Genomic DNA, 19,145 nt, shown 5'->3' with positions numbered 1-19,145 from the left:
CATTGGTGCACACTTGGGCATCTTTTATTTAACATGGTTATACCACTGTGAATTTTGCTATATAAATATACTCAAGAGTCTATCATATGTTTGACATCCAGCAAAAAATTCAAAAAAAGATATTTTTAAATCAGTAACTTAGCAAATGAAATGTTTTTTGGACAACAAATGAGTCACGTTTTAAAAACAGTTTGAATAATCTGCGCTGCCAGACAGACATTTATGAAGCGCTGGCTATAACACACATGCTTACCGTGTGAAAGGACCGCGGATGTCTTGGAGCAGAGAACCTCGTTGTATTGTCGCTTTTCTCTTATGCATAAGCAACGCCGGCTGGTCATAAACGCTCTGTGTGGGTAGAAAATGGTCTGCACCGGCGCTGGTCCTGACGCGAAATGGCAAGGGTCTCACGCTCTCAGGAACGCTTCATATAGGACCGGGTGCTTCCAAAACAATAGATGGGGTGCCTATAAGTCTGGGGGGGGATACACCTGCAGGGTATCACCTTGCTGTGCAAGTTTAAAACAATGAGGGTGGGGGCACGCAGTTGCTGAGATCCGGTGTAACTGGCCAAGATAGGCCTAAGGGACCGCTGTTGCTGGCTACTTCAGAAAATAGGCGAGACCTTGCTCGACTGGTACATCTGCGGGGCTTTTACCTTGTCGAGGAATTACAAAAAGAGCCGAATACCGACCACTTTAAACAATAGGTTGGGTCCCGGCCTTGCTCGACTGGTACACCTGCCGGCTTTTACCTTTTCCTAAGGAATCCCAACAATTAAATGATACCCGCGGTGGGCTTTTGTAATCCTGAACAAATTCAAACAATTAGCCAGCGGTTGAAAAGACGGAGCCGGTCTGGGCGACTGGTTTTAGAAGTATCACTGTTTATCGCGTTTATTTTCTAAAGAGCTGAATGTTATTTGTTGTGTTAAAAACTACTCTGAAACCACGAAACCCCTTACAGAAGAAATGCCCGTTTGATCCGTTTTTAAATAAATAAAATGCTTGCATCGCTGCAAGGTGTGACATCCGAATCACAAAATCAGTGTGATTAAAACACGATTAGTTTGAAAAGAGCGATACTGGTTGCTTTGGGGGGGAAAGGTGACATCGTGTGCAACGTGTTTTAGAAGTAGCCCAATAGCATTAATTTTCTAAAGGACTGAATGTTATTTGTGACCATTTACTGTGTTAAAAACTAGCTGGCTTTGTCTCACTCTTAGTTCAACATTCCGAAATCCCGATTTTTAAATAAAATGATCGCATCAACCCTGGAAAGAAACCCTAGTAGATGCGTAAAAACTAGTTAAATTAAAACTAGTGGTTTGATTAAATGAAACGCTTGTGAACAAGCTGACATTACCCATTCAGAAGAAATTCCCATTTGTGCCGTTTTTAAAATAAAATGCTTGCATCACTGCAAGCTGAGATATTGTCAGAATCACAAAATTAGTGTGACTAAAACACTATTACCAACACTTTTGACTAGATGTAAATAAAAAGCATCCCCTCTTTGTTAAGGTGCACTGTGAACCAAAACAGCTTCCACTCCGCCCGCAAAACAAAGAATTGCTTTTAAGAACACATATGTCTGCATAACTGAATGTTGAGATACACCTAAGTGATAAAAATAGTTTAATTAAAAAACCCTATGGTTTGATTAAATTAAAACCCAGTTAAAAACACATAAACTCATATAACCCCTCTGACGCCCTGTGTGTTTCCACACATGAACTAGCATGCCCCCGAGCACACCTGAACGCGCATGCGCACACACACGAAACCGGTCAAACGGGTTGTCAAACGGGTTTGGTTGGCCGCCATCTTGGACTAATGCCCCCGTATTACTACTGATGAGCAACAACTTTCTCAAAGATGTTTGAAATAAATGGCTGTTTGGAAATGGGTCTGTAATTCTTTAAAGCAGTGGCGTCTGAGGAGGGAAGAAACTGGTTGTTTTAAAGTAATCTGGATCACAGCCAGATGAAAGGGATTTGTTTATGATAGAGAGGTGCCAGGGATATATGACAGGTAAAACCTCTTTAACCCTTTAAAGCCAAATGTATCATATTTTTAAATTACTTTTTGTGAGTTTTTGAGACTTCCACATCATCGGTGTGTCGTGGAACTCATAAATAAAACTCAGACAACAGAAATTTTTCACAAACCTTAGAAGATATAGCAATGATAGAAAACTGAGTATGATGAATGAGTCAGTTGATAGGGTTGAACCTTGGATTGTGCTTATTATTGTTACTCAAGACAACAAGACATATTTTTTATGAGTTGGTGTAAGAATAATGGCTTTCATTAGGCGACAGTTAACAGATATGTCAAGCGTAAAAGCCAGATCCAGTGTGTGCCTACCATTATGTGTGGGGCTGGTAACACATTGCCCTAAATGAATAATTTAGCAATGTTAAGAAATTCTGTTGCAGTACAGTTAGAGGGATTATTAATATCTAACTTAAAGTCACCTGGCACATTTTTTTTGTCAATTGTAACAACAATAGAGCAGATTAGAGAATTTTTAAAAAAATAATAAAATTAATACAGCTGAAAAGAATTTAGCAAAGTAATTATTATAAATTCATCTGATTTAAATCAGCACAGTGAACACATGTAGTTTGATGGTCAGGTAAAGCAAGGAAAGTGCCTGCTTATTTAAATTATGCAAGTCAAACTCCAGTAGATACAAATAATACTTCATTTCAGTGTGAGAAATTACTGATGGATTTCTGATAAAAAGGGGAATATGTGCTGTGGAAACTAAATGCAAGGATGGTACAGTATCCTTGGATTTAGTTGGACTGATACATTTCTGGTTAAAAGTAGGAAGGCACGCAGAAAAGGCAAAGATAACACGGCTTACTTTAAAGGTGGGAGCTCATATTTCAACTTTAAGAGTTAACAAGAAACAAGTCTCATTATTAAGCAATAAACACAGAATTCCTCTCTGACCAAAGCTCTTTGTTATTGTAACTAATGGTGCATCTGTCTTTTTCTCTGTCAGGTGGCATCCCCTTTATCCTGACCGGGGAACTGTTTGAACAGTCTTATCGACCTGCTGCCTTCATGATCGCTGGCACAGTAAACTGGCTATCTAACTTTGCCGTGGGCCTCCTTTTTCCATTTATTCAAGTAAGTGGCATTATTCATGTATACTCTCAGGCTACCACAATATCTGTTTTTAATTACACGGTTATCATGACAAAAATAACACACAGTATACTTATAAAACGTATAAAACGTAATCTTTTCTGCCAAATGGGGTTAGAGAAAACTGACAAATGAGGAAAGCTAGCTTCTGTAAAGTGTGAACGTCTCACTCACATCCACAATCATCTGCCAATCAAGTTTCTTAACTGCTTATCCAGTTCTCAGCTGTTACTGGACCGCGTACACCCTCGACAGGTCGCCTCTGTGGAGCAATCGTATCCACACACTGGGGTACTGGCCACTGGATGTAAAAGATGAGTGTAGACACCATGACACCAGTCATTGGTTAGTTTAGATCCATATCAAATATGGACTGAGTATTTTAACCACCATCTCATAGGGTAATGACTTGTTAGTCACAAGGAAGGCCTGCACTAAATGCATTTTATCATTCTTTTTAGCATTAATGTGGACCAATTTTTTTATACATAGTTTACCAGTGGCTTAATTTTTTAATATCAAAGCTATGTCCATCTTTTAAATATGTGGATATGTGTATCATTCCCATGATATCATCATTATTAAATATCAATGTTGTCACACTCCATAATGTTCACACTGTATTTTAGTTATGGTATGATTTTGCAGCTTAGTCACTCAGGTTTACAACATCAGGAGCATATATTGAATTTACAATAAAAATATATTACAAAAGAAGCCAAAGCTGTAGTGTTATTAACCAATCAACGCATGATTTTTAACCTAATGAAGAAAATGTCCTTGAAATTCATGCTTGTAAGCCTGAATGTATTTAAAAATGATGATAGGAAGATGAAGCTCTTTTTTCTTACGTATTCTTTTTTTTTCTGACTTGTATTAAATAATTTCCCCCAGGGATTAATAAAGTATTCTGATTCTGATTCTGATGAACTCGCTTCGACTGGCGCTCCGACGCATACCACTTAACTTTTATAAGGTAGTTTTCTTCAAGGCGCTTGGATTGAGCACAGAAGACTTTAAACGTAATCCTGACCTTTATGTAAAGCGCAGATATGAAAACTGTGATCCTGCTTCATTTACTACAAGCCTCGCCTGGCACAGCGGCGAGGAAAAGCAGTTAAGCCATGCAGGGCATACTCTACAGGAATTATGAATTGGGGTTTTATTTCCCTGGTTAGTGTGATAATATTGTGAGCTTTAACTCCGTACCAGCAAAATATTGGCAGTAAAAGTTACTGTTAAGGGGCACTTAACCCACTTTACAGATTAGATATAATTTTCATGAGAATCACTACCTTTGAAAACTGTTTTATAATGTCCCGTCTAGCTTGTAAGCTATTTTCCAAAATTAAGAACTTACCATCAGTGATATCAAAGAGGTTTTAGTTTAGAATTGAATTTTTAAACGAAAATCCTGCAAACTAGAGGTGGTAGTACTGAAAATCTTTGTACAGATCTGATACTAAGTAAATACAAGGCTGATATTGCCAATACCAATACTGATCATTTTAAGGCAGTGTATGTGAGGAAGACTAGTGTGTCATGGTTTATGAGATGAATCATTATCAATTTGTTAATTCTGAATACATTTTATTAAGCACTAAATCACTGTGATTTTTAATTTTTGTAATAATTACCAGCAAAACACACCTTTTATAGCCTTTCGTGTATTTTGAAACTGGGTCTTTTCGCTTCTGTTGTTTTAAATGTGCTACAGACTATAAATAAATCAAAAATTAACATGATTCATTAGGGAACAAAGTGAACTTGGAGGGTAGAAACAAGTTATCGATCCTGTCATGCTAGTATCAATCCAATACCAATACCGGCCGTCGGTATCAATACTATCGATACTTGGATTGATCTATAGTTTAAAAGAAAAGGGCATTTTCATTTCTGGAGTTGGGGATCTTTAATTAAAGATTCAGTTGTATTTTGGAACATGTTGGTATATGTTTGCAGTGTATTTGGAGCTTAACAGCAGTAAAGATTAAAAGTTTGTACAGCCTTCATGAGCTGTGCAGTAATGCTAAAATTTAATCTCACGTGTTTCAGAGATGTTGTGATGTCTGATGTTTTTCATCCATTTAGTCAAAATGTCTTCAAAAGTCCAGCAACACTGCGCCTAAACGCATCCTGCATTGATATGTATCCTGCTGTACCGCTGATGCGCCGGTTTCACTGTTTGGACATTTCTTAACAAGGTGTAACAGTGTGAGACGTGACAGCAATGCTGAATGCATAGACACAGAAACAGATTTACATTCAACGCTGCATAAGAGCTCGAGTAGTTTGGTGCCAACAGAAAAGGATTTTTATTTGAACAAGGTGGCGGTTCAGGTGTATTTTCTCCCAACCAGCACACAAGCCGATACTCATTACTTTAGCCTTTTAAAAAGAGCTGCTACAAATAGACAAGGATAGACAGAGCACCCAAAAGTACTGTGCAGAGGTTAATATAGAGAGCAGGCCGAGAGTTTTGCTTTAAATGCACATGATTTCTCAAAAAACTGCAAAAAAAGATCCTTTGATGTTGTTTGTTAGAAATGAAATTCGGGGTGACATAATAAAAATATACAGGAGTTGAGGACAGAAGAGCCTATCGGTGTGTAAAACTGGAATGTTTTCCCGAAAGCCACCAGGTCCTCTTTCATCTCCTGAAACCCAACCGGTTGCTCCAGGCAACTGTTCGTCGCTGCCTCCTCTCATCGTAACTCTTTTTGTTACATCCCTGTGTTTTTGTATGTTTGTTTTTCTATTTTTTTTTTCATTGTTTTACTGCAACTGTTTGGAGAAAAAAATTCGGTCTTTTTGTGCCACAATTTAGGTTGCATTAAAAATTTATAATTTGAGCTACCACAACAACCACATCTTTTCACTCAGACGCATAGAAACATCGCATTCATACACACGTCAGATTTATGCCAGATAAATTAAACTGCATGTTTTTAGTGATGGATGACATTTCTACCACCCAAGTCGAGGTGTGAGCTTTTTATTTGTATTTTTTGCTTTTTTAAGATCAAGGCTGATGTGGTCGGATCCTTTAATGTTAATGGTGTTTACAGCTATAACAGACATAGACACTGGGCTGCAAAGTGTGGACATCTGACTTCCTCTGGAGTCTTTACTATTGTGCTTGTGCAGTGCTGGTGGTTTTTCTTTCAGCAGCTCTCATACTCTGAGCCATTTTATGCGTATGTGTGTGTCTCTTACACACATTTGGTTGCCTTTGTCTTTAGCCATCAGCCAGCTCACTATACAGCAGATCCTATGGGACTAAAATTGACCTTTAGGTATTGTAAATGTGTTGGGCCTTTGGATTTGCCCTCATTTCCTGAGAACCAACTGCCTTATCTGAAGCAATTTCTAGTTTATCCGTTGCAGCCTTATAGTCTTATCACTTAGTGGATTTCAGCTCATTGAAATTAGTTCTTTAAGTTTTTATAAAGATAAGACCAGCCTGTATTACTTTAAAGTCAACCTGACTATCCTGATAGACAATCCAGAGAGATTAGATACTTCAGGAAATCCGCTCCCAGTGTGAGAAGTCAAATGTCTTGAATTGACATCCCTTTTAACAAGGCCTGTGATGTAGCATATGCCTGGGTTGGATAGAATCTGTGGCCCATGGGGATAGTTACTCTTGTGCAGCTACATTCATAGCAGTTATCTCCTGTAAAGCAGCGAGTGAGTCACTGACAAGAAATAAGGCTAGACTTGGTAATATGAGGCCATGATCACAAAGAGAAAAGCAAGCACGCTGGACAGAGAAATCAATTTACATTCCTCATGAGAAGAAAATGGAGATCAGCGAAGCACCATCAGATCTATTAATATCCAAAGGTTGAATAAACTCATCATTATGAACACTAAAAGAGCCTTAGCTTGCAAGCACAACCCAGACAGCCCTGGGACAAGCTGGTGGACTCAGATGGTTAGCACTTTTCTGATTCTGGACTGATGTCTTCAACAACTGCACATTCTTGCAGTGTATGCTTTCTCAAAGACAAGATCAGCACTGGGGATTCAGAGAATCACTGAAGCAGTGCAGCAGAAAGCACAGGGATATGGGAACGGGATCGTTTTTGATTGTTCTCCAAGAAGAATAACGCACCAGAACAAAAGAAAAACTGATATGAAATAATTTGGCTGTTATTACACCTATTTCAAATATGTTACACTTCAAACAGCAGACGTCAAGGATGGGCACTTTGAATGGTTTCCATCATGGTGGGGGAAGACTGGCAGCATTTTGATGCGTCTGCTTAGAGGGCTAACCATTCTGAACGAGGGTGTTAAATTCCTCCATGCGACTGGACTACATGTATAACCTCCTGTGCAGCTTGAGTGGCTGCAGTTTTCCCCAACAGGAGCTGGACCAGTTCCAACACAATTATAAACTGTACTGCCACTCTGGGTGTAGTAGGGGGAAATCAGGCTGATAACACAGACAATTCACTGCAGGTGTTCCAGCGGCAGTTTCCTGCCACACAGAATGGCACTGAGCTTTTGTGTGTAAGATGACAGAATGCGCTGCACATGTAGTATCTCTGCCAAGCCAAAAAAAAAAAAGCCTGAGGATTTTAGAGGCCTTTTTGCTGGATAGGAGGTTTATGGCTCCTGGAGTTCAAGACATATGCAGCTCCGTACTATTGTACACACTGTGTGCATGTTTATTTTTCCCATTATTGGGAAAATGAAATTTATAGAATAAGCTATGAAGCAATAGAGTCACTGGGAATATTTTTTTTACTCACATATGTGCAGTGATGAACATGAAACAAAACAAACAGAAAAATCAAAAACCTCTAAATGTTTTGGTTTTTCTGTTTTTAAGCTTAAAATATGAATCTGGATTAAACACTTTCACTGTGGAACCATAACATGCTCATTTTTTCCATTTTCTTTTTTAATATTTATACTTTTTTACTAATTTAATACTTTTTATTACTACTTTTTTATTATTCTCTTTTTTTCTGCTGCATTTTAACTGTATTTTTAAATACCTGTACAGGGACGACCCAAGGTTATTAATTCTTTATTTCTAGACCTTTAGTACTCTTCCGGTTACAAAGAAAAAATAACATTATTATCTTGGAGGTTGTTCTGTCCCATATCAGACTTTCTTTTAACAACGCCGGCACATATATGTTCATTAAATGCTGTTGCACGAGGTGTTTTTAGCGAGCTGCTGCTGAGCTGCTGTGACAAACGCAAAACTCTCATCTGGGAGACAGAGGTGGGAGTCCCCCTACAGGAACATTATCTGAAGACACAGACTTTGATTTTCAGTCGCGTTCTGTAAAGGCAGTGGTGACACAGTTACTTACAGTGAAACTCACATGTAATTTTAACACTATAACACTGAATTCAGAGGTGGAGAAGGGAAGCTGGGAAAGGCTGGAACTGTAAAGAAGAACAAACGAGTTTATAGTTTCAGCGAGTAAAGTTGTTGGGACTGTCGACCCCTCCTGTCTGAAAAAGCATGTTAAAATCTGATGCTCGGGCGCAGCTGGCTTGCAGACACTGGAGGAAACCCTGGAGTTTTACTTAGGAAATCACAGCCTGTGTGTGTATTATAAATGAACCATCGCTGTTTCGTCCTTCTCATCCCTCTGTCTTTGATATTTTGTAGCAGCTATTAATAACTTGACAGGCAACCTTAATGAGTACATTCTGTATAATAACTGTCCAACTTGGCTGGCTGCGGTGTCCTTTGAAGGTACATTAATGGTCATTCATTGATTATTTTCTCTTGATACTGCATGAAAACAATTCTTTTATATTCTTTGTTTTGTTTTGTTTTGTTTTAAGGTGGACCAACTTCTTTGTAAAGACAAGCAGTATTCCTTTAAGACGGTGGGTGGGGGATCTAGCGTTTTAGAGTGAAAAAAGTGTTTTTTTTTTAATCAAACATTGCAAAAATGGGAATCCTGATGAAAAGGCGATGAATGCGGGTTATCTACCTTTAAAAATGAACCACTCGGTGAATCATTGCTATATGCACTGAATCTGACAATTTGTGGCTGCCTCAACCTATCATATACATCTGCTTATGATCTGAATGCAGGCAAGCATAAAAGATACTGAACTGAAAAAAGGATAAATCAGTCTGACATAGTTCTATCGAAGCAATGTGGTTCCTCATTCCACAGACTGAATACTTGTTTGCCAGCCTCATGCTTCACACAGTATGTCTCCTCCTTTTTTCTCTCTGCTGTTAGTGCTCATTTTCCAAGGATCTTATAACTAAATGATTAGAATTAAGCTCATCTGCTATTCCTTTGGCCTCTTTCACATTTTAAACAATTATAACTATATCAGTCTCTTTGTGTCCTTCACTGCTGCTATTTTTCATTTCAATCTTATGTTAGCGCACAAAAAATGAAGTCGTTTAGTAGTTAACTGTTAACTGTGATCTTTCTCTGTTATCTGTAAAAACTGTGGTTAAAATATTCTTCTCATTTCAGCCAGTGAAGCTTTCGAGTCATCCACAGTTCATTGCTTTAATTTTGTCCAAGTGTCTCAGTATTAATTGTGTCTCAGTACTCTGTACTGCACCAGTGAAGACAAGTTTGTTTACAGCATTGCAAGCAAAGGTGTTCTTCAGTTTGACATTTCCATTTCTGTGCTTTACTGTACACTCAGTGTATTGAGGTTAGAATTCTTAACACAGATCTCCAACAACCTGCTGTTTTCCTTGTGCACGGTCCCTTAAAAAATTTATATCGAGCTGTTTTATTCTTTGAGTACTTAAGTAGTTTTTGCTGTATCACTCCCAATGATCTGTTAAGTGAGTTGTATCTGGTAATTCCTACTGACAGAATTTGATTTTAATTAAAGCATCTATTGCCGATCTCTCTGGATCTGTCTGTACAGCTTGTGTCAGTCTTCTATTTTTCAAACTTTACACAACATACAGCAGTCTGTTGTTCATGACAGATGATTTTTTTTCCTATATCAGCATTTACCTATTTCAAGGTACATATGTCTATAATAAAAACAACATTTTTCACAAATGGAGTGCACTCCATGATTCAATAGCATGTAAAATCATCTTCGGCAGGAAAACTAGAAGTATTCATTTCTTGAAAACGGTTGGTCATCTTTAGAATACTTTGGTATACACAGGATTTCATGTCCGACTCGATGATTGCAAGGTGCCCTGCAACATCTCCCCTCTGGTCTCATCTCTCTGAAGGACATTGTTCCAGAAGTCTGGTTTGTTCAGATGCACCTTTCCAAAGCTAAGCCCTGCTGCCATGTTCTTTTTAGAGATAGACTTTCTCTTTGCAACCCTTCCAAACAAGCCATCCTTGTTGAACCTCTTTCTAATTATTCTCTGATGAACTTTAACATTTAACATGCTCAATGAGGTCTGTAGAGTCTGAGATGTAGCTCTTGGGTTTTTTTGCTTGTTTGTTTCTCTGAGCACTCTAAGCTTGGGGTGACTTTTCTGTCCATACCCGGGAAACTCATTGCACTGTTTTAAAATAAACCTGTATGCTCCAGGCAAGCAAACCACACAAACCTTTGTGTTTATATAGGTGCAATAGGTGCATCAAATGCTGGCTGCTCCTTATGCTTTTTATTCCTATTGAAGCATTAACGGTATACTTAGTTTTTTATAGGACTGCATAGAGTCCTGTGAAAGCTTTCTTTATCACATAACCTAACATATACCACATTAGATTGGGTGCTTGGCATTCCTGTCACTCACAGCAGTGATTATCGCACTTAAGCAGACTTCTTTATTGGCAACCTGTTGGCTTTATAGATTCAGTGAGTTTTTATATCTATTCAGCAAGTTGTCTCTGGTGACAAATCTACTGAGCTTTGGGCAAACATTCACCAGTGCTGCTTCACAACTGTGAGGCTTGCTCTGCAGCTGCAGACACACCTCATTCTCTCCACCTGCTCTTTTCAGTGAGTGTCAGTGAGTTAAAAAGATAAAAGATACTAACCCCATGTTTGCCTACTGGTGGTGGTCAGAGGGCCCGGTAGCGCCAGTGTCCGGCAGCCTCGCCTCTGTCAGTGCGCCCCAGGGCAGCTGTGGCTACAATGTAGCTCGCCATCGCCAGTGTGTGAATGTGTGTGTGAATGGGTGAATGACTGAATGTAGTGTGAAGCGCTTTGGGGTCCTTAGGGACTAGAAAAGCGCTATACAAATGCAGGCCATTTACCAGGCCATTTAAAACCAACAGAGCTCTTAAATGGGCTTCTTAAAAGTGTGAAGTGTTGCTCTTTTGGTTTCTTACTCAGATGGAGGTTTTGCATTGCTTTTGTCTTGAAGTTATTAAGTTATCTTAATCAAAAAGAGAGAGGCAAAATCATCTTCTCAGGCATTTCGAAACAGCTTTCAGTGTGGCTGCCATTTTTAGATTGCACTCTGGCAACTTGAATTGTGTGCTTTCTAATTAGAGCATTATTAAAATTGTTAAACTATTACTGTGGACAGTGATAGTAATTTCTAGCTACTCCACAGTAGGAAAACTTTGTTGCTAAAAACACCATACCATCATTATCTGGCTCGTTAGGAAAACGGCATTATCTATATAACACATCGTTACAGAGATATTTTTTAAAATGACATTTCAACTGAAAGTGTGACCTTTATATTTCTTACATGGCATATTTGAGTTTTTAACTTTGCTTTTCTTACATTACCTAATATAAAGTGCTACTGTCTGATTATATCTGCCCTGTGTGCAGAGGACATGGTTCTGCCTTTTTTTTTTTTTAGACAGAACTTTGCCCTTGGTTATAATGACCCACTTGTCCCTCATTAGATCCTAATGGCATTTGACATTTCAATCTTTGTGAGATAAAAAAATAAAATCTAAATATGTACGCTGATGTTCCTGCACCCTTAAACAAACTTGTTCATTGTATTCTTGCTTGTCTTCGCTGATTTCTAATGAATTTGTTAAATAGATTCATCTGTGAATGAATACATTGTACCATAAAGCCAGAGTTTTCAGTTAATAAATCATTCATAATTACATAAATTATTTTATTTCCAATTAACCTGGAGGATTTTTTTAATAGAAAGGGCTATTTTCTATCTGATGCAGCTGATTTAAAAAAGTGAATTAATGCAGAAAAACATTGAATTTAATACTTTAAAGCTCTGAGCAGCAGGGTAGTTAATACGGATGCATCTAAACAGGTACATGACTCTGCAAAGTAAATACATTTTGAATAATTGTGTTTGAGTGCCTGGACTACAAATACGATTAACTATTCAGTGCATGTGAATTTATAGCTAAAGCTGGGTGTGATGATGTTTTAATTACACAGAGTTACATAAAGAAGCCTGTGACGTGTCATTTCATGATTCCTTTGCCCGTCTTATCTTAAACATTCCTTCTGGGATTTCACGTGCATCTTTGTTCTTGTGTTTTTTCTCAAGCACTCCTTTGCTCCTTGAAATATCGGGCGTCCAATGATCATCATAAGAGTGCAGGAACTCAGGAATGAATCTGACCTCCAGTTGATCCAGTTGGGTGCGTGATATTTAGCCTCTAGCACTCATCAGGAGTTTTGTGAACAGGAATCAGTTGTACAGTGTATTCACAGACTGATGAAGATGAGCACAGATGATATTATCAGTGGATTTTTCAGGGATAAGATTTTGATAAGTTCTGAAAACAGGAGCAGGGCTTTGAAAATTAATGAATATGGGATTGAACTAGACTGGAAATGCAAATGAATTCGGTTTACGGTACACGGGTGTGTGTGACTTCACAGGGGCGATTTCTCTTTTTCTTTTGTCTCTTTGATTTTTATTCATCCATAAATGTAGATCTTGGTTACAGTTTCTACATTCTAGCAGCCCTATGTGACGTATGCGACAGAAAATGCTACAGCACCATGAATTATATTCTATGGTTTTGACATGGACGAGATAAATGATAAGTGGCTTGACAAAACGACTTGTCAATCAGAAGTGGTTTTAGCCTAGAGAGCAGATGTTGAGCATATATGTTTGCCATGAAAACAGTGACTCAGAACCTGATTGTAATTACAACTAAACAGAGTTTCACCTTTTTAGCAGAAACAATATGTTCTTCCCTCCGCCTTTGCAACTTTCCCACAAAGTGAGGTTCTCTGACCGTAGCTTTAAGGGCACATTCATTGTGAGAAAGAAAAAGTTCGACAAAAGTCATCGTAGAAGTTTGAGATCCGAGTGAAAGTTTGCTTGAGGCACGGTGGACATTTTAGTGACGCCGTTTTGACCTTCCGTCAAATGTTTTCTGCCTGTTCGCTCAGTAGCCCCCCCAGATAAATCTAATTTTGTCCTTTCAGTCAGCTGTACCGGAGTGTCATGTGTTGGAGGCAAAGAGTGAACAGAGAACTAAAATAGCTGAAAAGGGCATAACAAACACTTAGATGGTGTTTTCTTAGAGGTGGAAGTTGTTCTTGCATGATCTGTCTTTTCCTTTTCATTTAGTCTTGCTGATTTTAAGAAAAAAACCAAATTAAAGCCCAAACATCTCAAAACTCCATTGGGCGATGCGTTCCTGCACTTCCACTCTCACACCGACTGTGTGATGCATGAGCTCCCACAGGAATAACAGATGTGTTCTCAAAGCGTTGTGTAATTAATTTTGGAGATGTTAAAATGTTTGCAAAGTCACTCTTTCATAGCTATACAGTCAGGCCCATAAGCACTAGGAAAATTACACAGTGTTTGTGGTTTTACCTCGGTACACCACCACAGAAGAGTTTAAATCTAACGATCAAGATCTGGCTATGGCGCTAGGAGAGAAGCGGTTACCAGAGTCTTACGCCAAAGTGTAACTCTGGAAAACTTGTCAGAGCTCCATTCTCCAGATACTTCTCTCTGAAACACAAAGTTTGGTGGGGGAACTCATCTGTAAAGATATTTCAGTCTCGAATGAAGTGTGAGTAAAAAACAAAAATGCCATCCACATCTTCACATTGGCAGTATGACAAAAAACTACATTTGTTTTCCTTTGTGTCATGTTACCGATCACAATATAAGTAGGTAAGCAACACCCACTGCTAAGAATAGGAAGCTTGCATTGTGGAAGTCATTTGCAGAAATGTGCTGAACTCTGCCGGTTTCAGCATGTCAGGTACCCTGTACATGTAATGAAACACCTATACTCTCCTGTGCTAGAGCTACACCAGACTATGAATCCTTAAATGAAGAGTTGTCAGTAGATGTACAGGAGCCTGAACACCTCACCATTGTGTCTGCACTGTCACTTCATTCTTGTAAAAAATAAGGATTGGAGAAATAAAGGATGATATATTGCACTTCTACCTGTCATGTACCACTGACCAGTAGGAAGACAGGACAAAGAGGTATGATGTCATGATAAACAGGTGTTTTTTTTGGGTTTTTTTGGTATTTTGATGGCTGAACAACGAGATTGCTGGTAATTTATGTCAGGAAATGGAAGGTCAAGTAGATATTGAGCTGAATAGGTAATTAAACAGATAATAAAGGTATACAATAAGAGTGTGTCACAGGAGAAATGGGTTTTGAAAGTCCTAGAGCAGAGCAAGAGATAAGGCTGACCTGGCAGGGAAGATTTGGACACGTGTGAGAAACAGAAAGCAACAGAAGGTTATTTTTAGCCAGCCAATTCCACAAATATTGCAGAGTTGCTCGTTGCTTTTGTTGGTTGGGTTTTGCTAGCCCCACGAACTCCCAGGCACATGCCTGGCATCCAGATCCCAGCAGTGACTGACTGGTTTCTGACGTGCACCTGAAACCAGCTCTGACCCCTTTCCAGACAACACACCGTTTAACTGTCACATCCCATCTTTCCATGGCAGGCCACTGCTGAGGTGTCAGTTAGTGCTCTGCAGAGCTAGGTGTTCAAATGGGGTTATAAAATATAGAAGTTAAAATCTTGTAATATGAAATATTATCAATTATTAGCACTTTTTAATTCCCTACATGGATATCTAAAAGGACAGCAGCACCTGAACACAGATATGCAAAATGGCCTGTGGTGCAGGAAAAGGAACACATTAAGTAGCAATTATACCAATTAACACTCCCGAAAACTCCACCAAGGCTATTTCCTGATCAATGAAAGGCTGATACAGACAACTGAGACACTGGCCCTGGAAAATTAAAGGATAGCAATTAATTACTGTTACTACTGATTTGACTGGTCATCTTTTGTATTTTATCAAATATTTGAGCCAAATACATGATGATGGCACCAGATGGAGCATGTTAACAAGGTTCATGGGGGACAATCCTGACCCAAATTTTGCCACATGCAAATTGTATATTTTATCTTCCACTTTGGAGATTTATTTTAATTAGCCCAGAGTGTATTCACTTTTTTAATACTCGGTGTATGGGAATCCTACTGGCTCTGTTTAAAAGACCAGAGGTTGGATCTCTCTAATATTAAACACTGTCATGGTTTCAAAGGGACCAACTATTTTTTCAGGTAAAATAATTAAAACAAATCAAAGTCATCAATCAAAGCAAAGTTCATTTGAGATACTGTTGACAGCCTCATTTAAAGTTTTAACAGAGATTTTTTGTTTAACTGGCTCTTTTCTTTCTTTCTTTTTTTTAATTTTTTTATAAATTTAACAGATCTAATGCGTGCTTTCACCTCATAAAGCCTGAACCATGAAATAATTGCCAGAAAAGTCTAACTGGAGAATTTATGGAACCTTCTGAAAAATTAATAGGAAAGAAATTAAATATCAATTTGCATATTAGTTTTAATTTGTATCCTTTTTGCTACAACGAGCATTTATGTGTATTTATTCCTCACAGTAGCACCACATGTGTCTAATTGTGTACATCAGGTTTTTCTGAAAAAACAAATAAACAAACAATAAACATGATGTAAAGGTCTCAAAAACTCATGCACCAAGCAGGATGCACTACAGGGTTACAAGACCTTCTTTCTGCTGCAATTGGAGTCTAAAGCATTCCCTAAGATTTGCAAGAGCAAGAGCTTCTCTGTCATGGAAACTGATGCCATGAAGCTCCCAGCGCACACTTTGTGTGCTGATGTTAATAACGGTGGAGGTTTGGAACTCTGCAGTTATTGACTCAGGCAAGCTTTTCACAAACTATGCACACTGCTCTATAACTCTATGTAGTCAGCCAGTACAAACAAACAGTATAATGTCAATTTCTGCCACAGTGAATTTTATGAAAAGAAGAAACTTTCACTTGCCATTTTTGTAACCCTTACCAAAGCTGGTGAAGTCATCATATGGAGAAATGCTAAGATAGCAGGAGCTCTAGTTCCAATGCGATGCTTCACACCAATATAAATGTATATATAAGTATAAAATGGGGCAATAACAACAAGCTCTATTTGTGCATGAGATCTGTAAAACCTAATGACCCATCACATTCAATCACATCCATTCATACGCTATGAGTTTTGAATGCTTTTGTGTTTGCCTTATTAATGAGTATGTAGCATTGCAGCTGTGATCCATAAACATGATGCTTAATGGGTATTGTTGTTTTTTTGTCTTGTATGCTCATATTGTAACAACAATGATATAGCCAAGGATTAGCCACAACACTCAACTGTAGAGTCGGGCATCAGGACTTTGGCAGCAGATCCATTGGGTCCTGTGGGTTGTCACAGAAGCTTGATCATATTGGAATCTGGAGAGTCTGAAGACAACGTCAAAAGATCCACATCAATGCCAGGACTCCTGGTTTCCCAACAGAACACTGCATTGTAACAAGATGATCAATGTTATTCTCTCCCAGGGGTTTTAATGTTGTGGCTGATCAGTGTAATCCATAAATCAGTCCAGTGTGGACATTTCAAATCTTGTATACATCTCCATCTCCTCGTTGTGCCTCCCACAGGCAACACAATCTATGAAAGCCCACAGCCATGCAAATATCCCCCTTTTAACACCGGCAAACCCCTACCCCCAGCAATGACTCATTGTTGCACCAGAAACCAGTGACTGACAGTATATGTCCAAGCATGGACACTCATTTGACCAGATTAGATTTACAGTACGTCTGCAGTGCATTTTAGAGCATTCACCTCGCCTTTTGTTTGCACATTATTCAGCCAACATTCATTTAAGCATGAAAAAAGTGTGTCTTTTTCTGTGTGTGTGTGTGTGTGTACAGCAATTGGGTCTTTGTGTTCATGCCTTACTGTCTGCGTGTGCACAACACTGAACCCAGCTGAGCCACCACAGCAGATCAAAGGCTTATCCCAGTGTCAAAATCAGGACTGTCTCATCCTCGTCAATCCACGGGCTTGCAAAAATTCGATTAATGACAAATGGAGTGAACGCATAAATGTCCTGTTTGTAAGATGACTCATCTACCCTGACAACTGAGAGAGAAAGGCAGTTCTTTCTGAAGAACTTGCTAACTTTGCAGATGAGTGTTACGTCACAGAGGCAGCATGGAAACTGGGTCAGGCCCTTTGCACGATGCTCTGAGGTTTTTTTTTTTTTATGGCGCTATTATGAAATACTCTCAACAGAGGAAAACAGTGTCAGAGACTAACAGCAGTGGTGATATAACCAACTGAAATCAAAGTGGTAAGTAGTTCTTTACTGAGGTCGTGGTTGTTTGGACACTGCATTTCTAATACCTGGTACATAGTTCTGCATTTGCGGTCTGCCTCCTCATAAGCGAGGGATTATAGTTGGTAACATACTGGTCAGGGTCAGCCAAGTTCTCTGCCCTACACCCAACCTTTCTCTCTCAGACTCTTTCTCTGTCTTTCTCTCTTACTCACATACGCACACGCACAAAACCCTCTCTCCACATCTAAATCTCCCTCTGGGTAATCAGTCAGTGTGTATTTTTAAATCTGTCACTAATCTCTATTATTGGCATAACCCACAGGACAAGGTTACCTTTCATACTTTTGGTACTTGAACACACGACTACATGCAAGTATATGCAAGAAGAGTAATGTTCAGTTTATATGCTTGTAGGATTCTTTTGAGCGGAAAATCATGGGAATGTTATGCTGTCCTCATCAATGACACACATTTGACAAAACAGATGACAAAACAGATGCCACAGATGATGTCTCTGCAGAGATGGACTGAAAAATGTCACGATCCAGCTGTGTGGAGGTGGACACGCCAGTAATCATTTAATTGTTTAAAATTCTGCTGTAAAATTTTTGTTTTTTAATAAATTTTACTAGATGTCATCTGATTGAAGAATGATGAACTGAGGGTAACTAGGATGTTGAAAACAGCACAGTGTATGCACAAATCTGATGTGTCTCATGTTTCTTCTCTGTATGTTTTCTGTTTTCACAGGAGACGCTGCAGTCCTTTTCCTTCCTTGTGTTTGTGGCAGTCTGCATTCTGGGATCCATATACCTCTATGTCGTCCTCCCGGAAACCAAAAATAAAACCTTTATGGACATCAGTCAGAGCTTTGCCAAGATTAATAAAATGCCCATCCCCTCGCCTGGTCAGGAAATGGAGCTGGTTCTGTCTATTAACTCTGACACGAATGGAAAAGCCCAAGATGCCACTAAGATGCAAATGTCCTTGTAAATGAAGGAATGAAGCACAGTCATAATCGAGAAGCAGTGTCAAATGTGTGAAAATATTTCTTATTTTTACATATTTACTGAGCATAAAAAATTAAGTAAAGTCAATGCTTTTCTTCAATGTTTTTTTTATATGACTGCAATTTTTTTTAGATATATTAAAGCAATGAAGCAAGTATTTGTCTGTGTCTCTCATTAAGATGAAACAAATCGTTCCTATTCTGTTCTGAGGCTCTTCAGCAGTCACAAAAATGACTATGGTTTGGGGCTTACATTAGATGTTGATTCCACTGATTGCTTTTACAGTTCTGTCTAATATTAGAGTGCATACAGAGTTTTGTTTCGGTCTGTTAGTCACTGTTTTTTTCACTTTATTTAAGTCTCTACCAATGTCTCTGAAAAAATGTATTTTGCTTTGCCAAAACGTCCACAAAAAACTTAATGGCCTAGGTGTTTCTTG

The 19,145-nt window shown here is 38.7% G+C and overlaps 1 protein-coding gene across 4 annotated transcripts in view; it reads left to right on the top strand.

The window, feature by feature from the left end:
• slc2a9l2 (solute carrier family 2 member 9, like 2) overlaps positions 1–18,861 on the top strand; it is a 109,761-nt gene extending 90,900 nt beyond the window's left edge. For all 4 annotated transcript variants that reach the window (XM_084927810.1, XM_084927811.1, XM_084927813.1 and 1 more), the window contains 2 exons: positions 3,016–3,143; positions 18,447–18,861. In XM_084927810.1, the coding sequence (XP_084783936.1) occupies positions 3,016–3,143; positions 18,447–18,689 (371 nt within the window). In that variant the 3' untranslated portion in view covers positions 18,690–18,861. The remainder of the gene's footprint in view (positions 1–3,015; positions 3,144–18,446) is intronic.
• The last annotated feature ends 284 nt before the right edge of the window (positions 18,862–19,145 follow it).

This window comes from Perissodus microlepis, chromosome 5, assembly GCF_051167445.1.
Source record: "Perissodus microlepis isolate ML-2025 ecotype Zambia chromosome 5, ASM5116744v1, whole genome shotgun sequence".
NCBI lineage: Eukaryota > Metazoa > Chordata > Actinopteri > Cichliformes > Cichlidae > Perissodus > Perissodus microlepis.
Note: the sequence above shows the minus strand (reverse complement) of the source record. Positions and strands in the feature narration are given on the sequence as shown.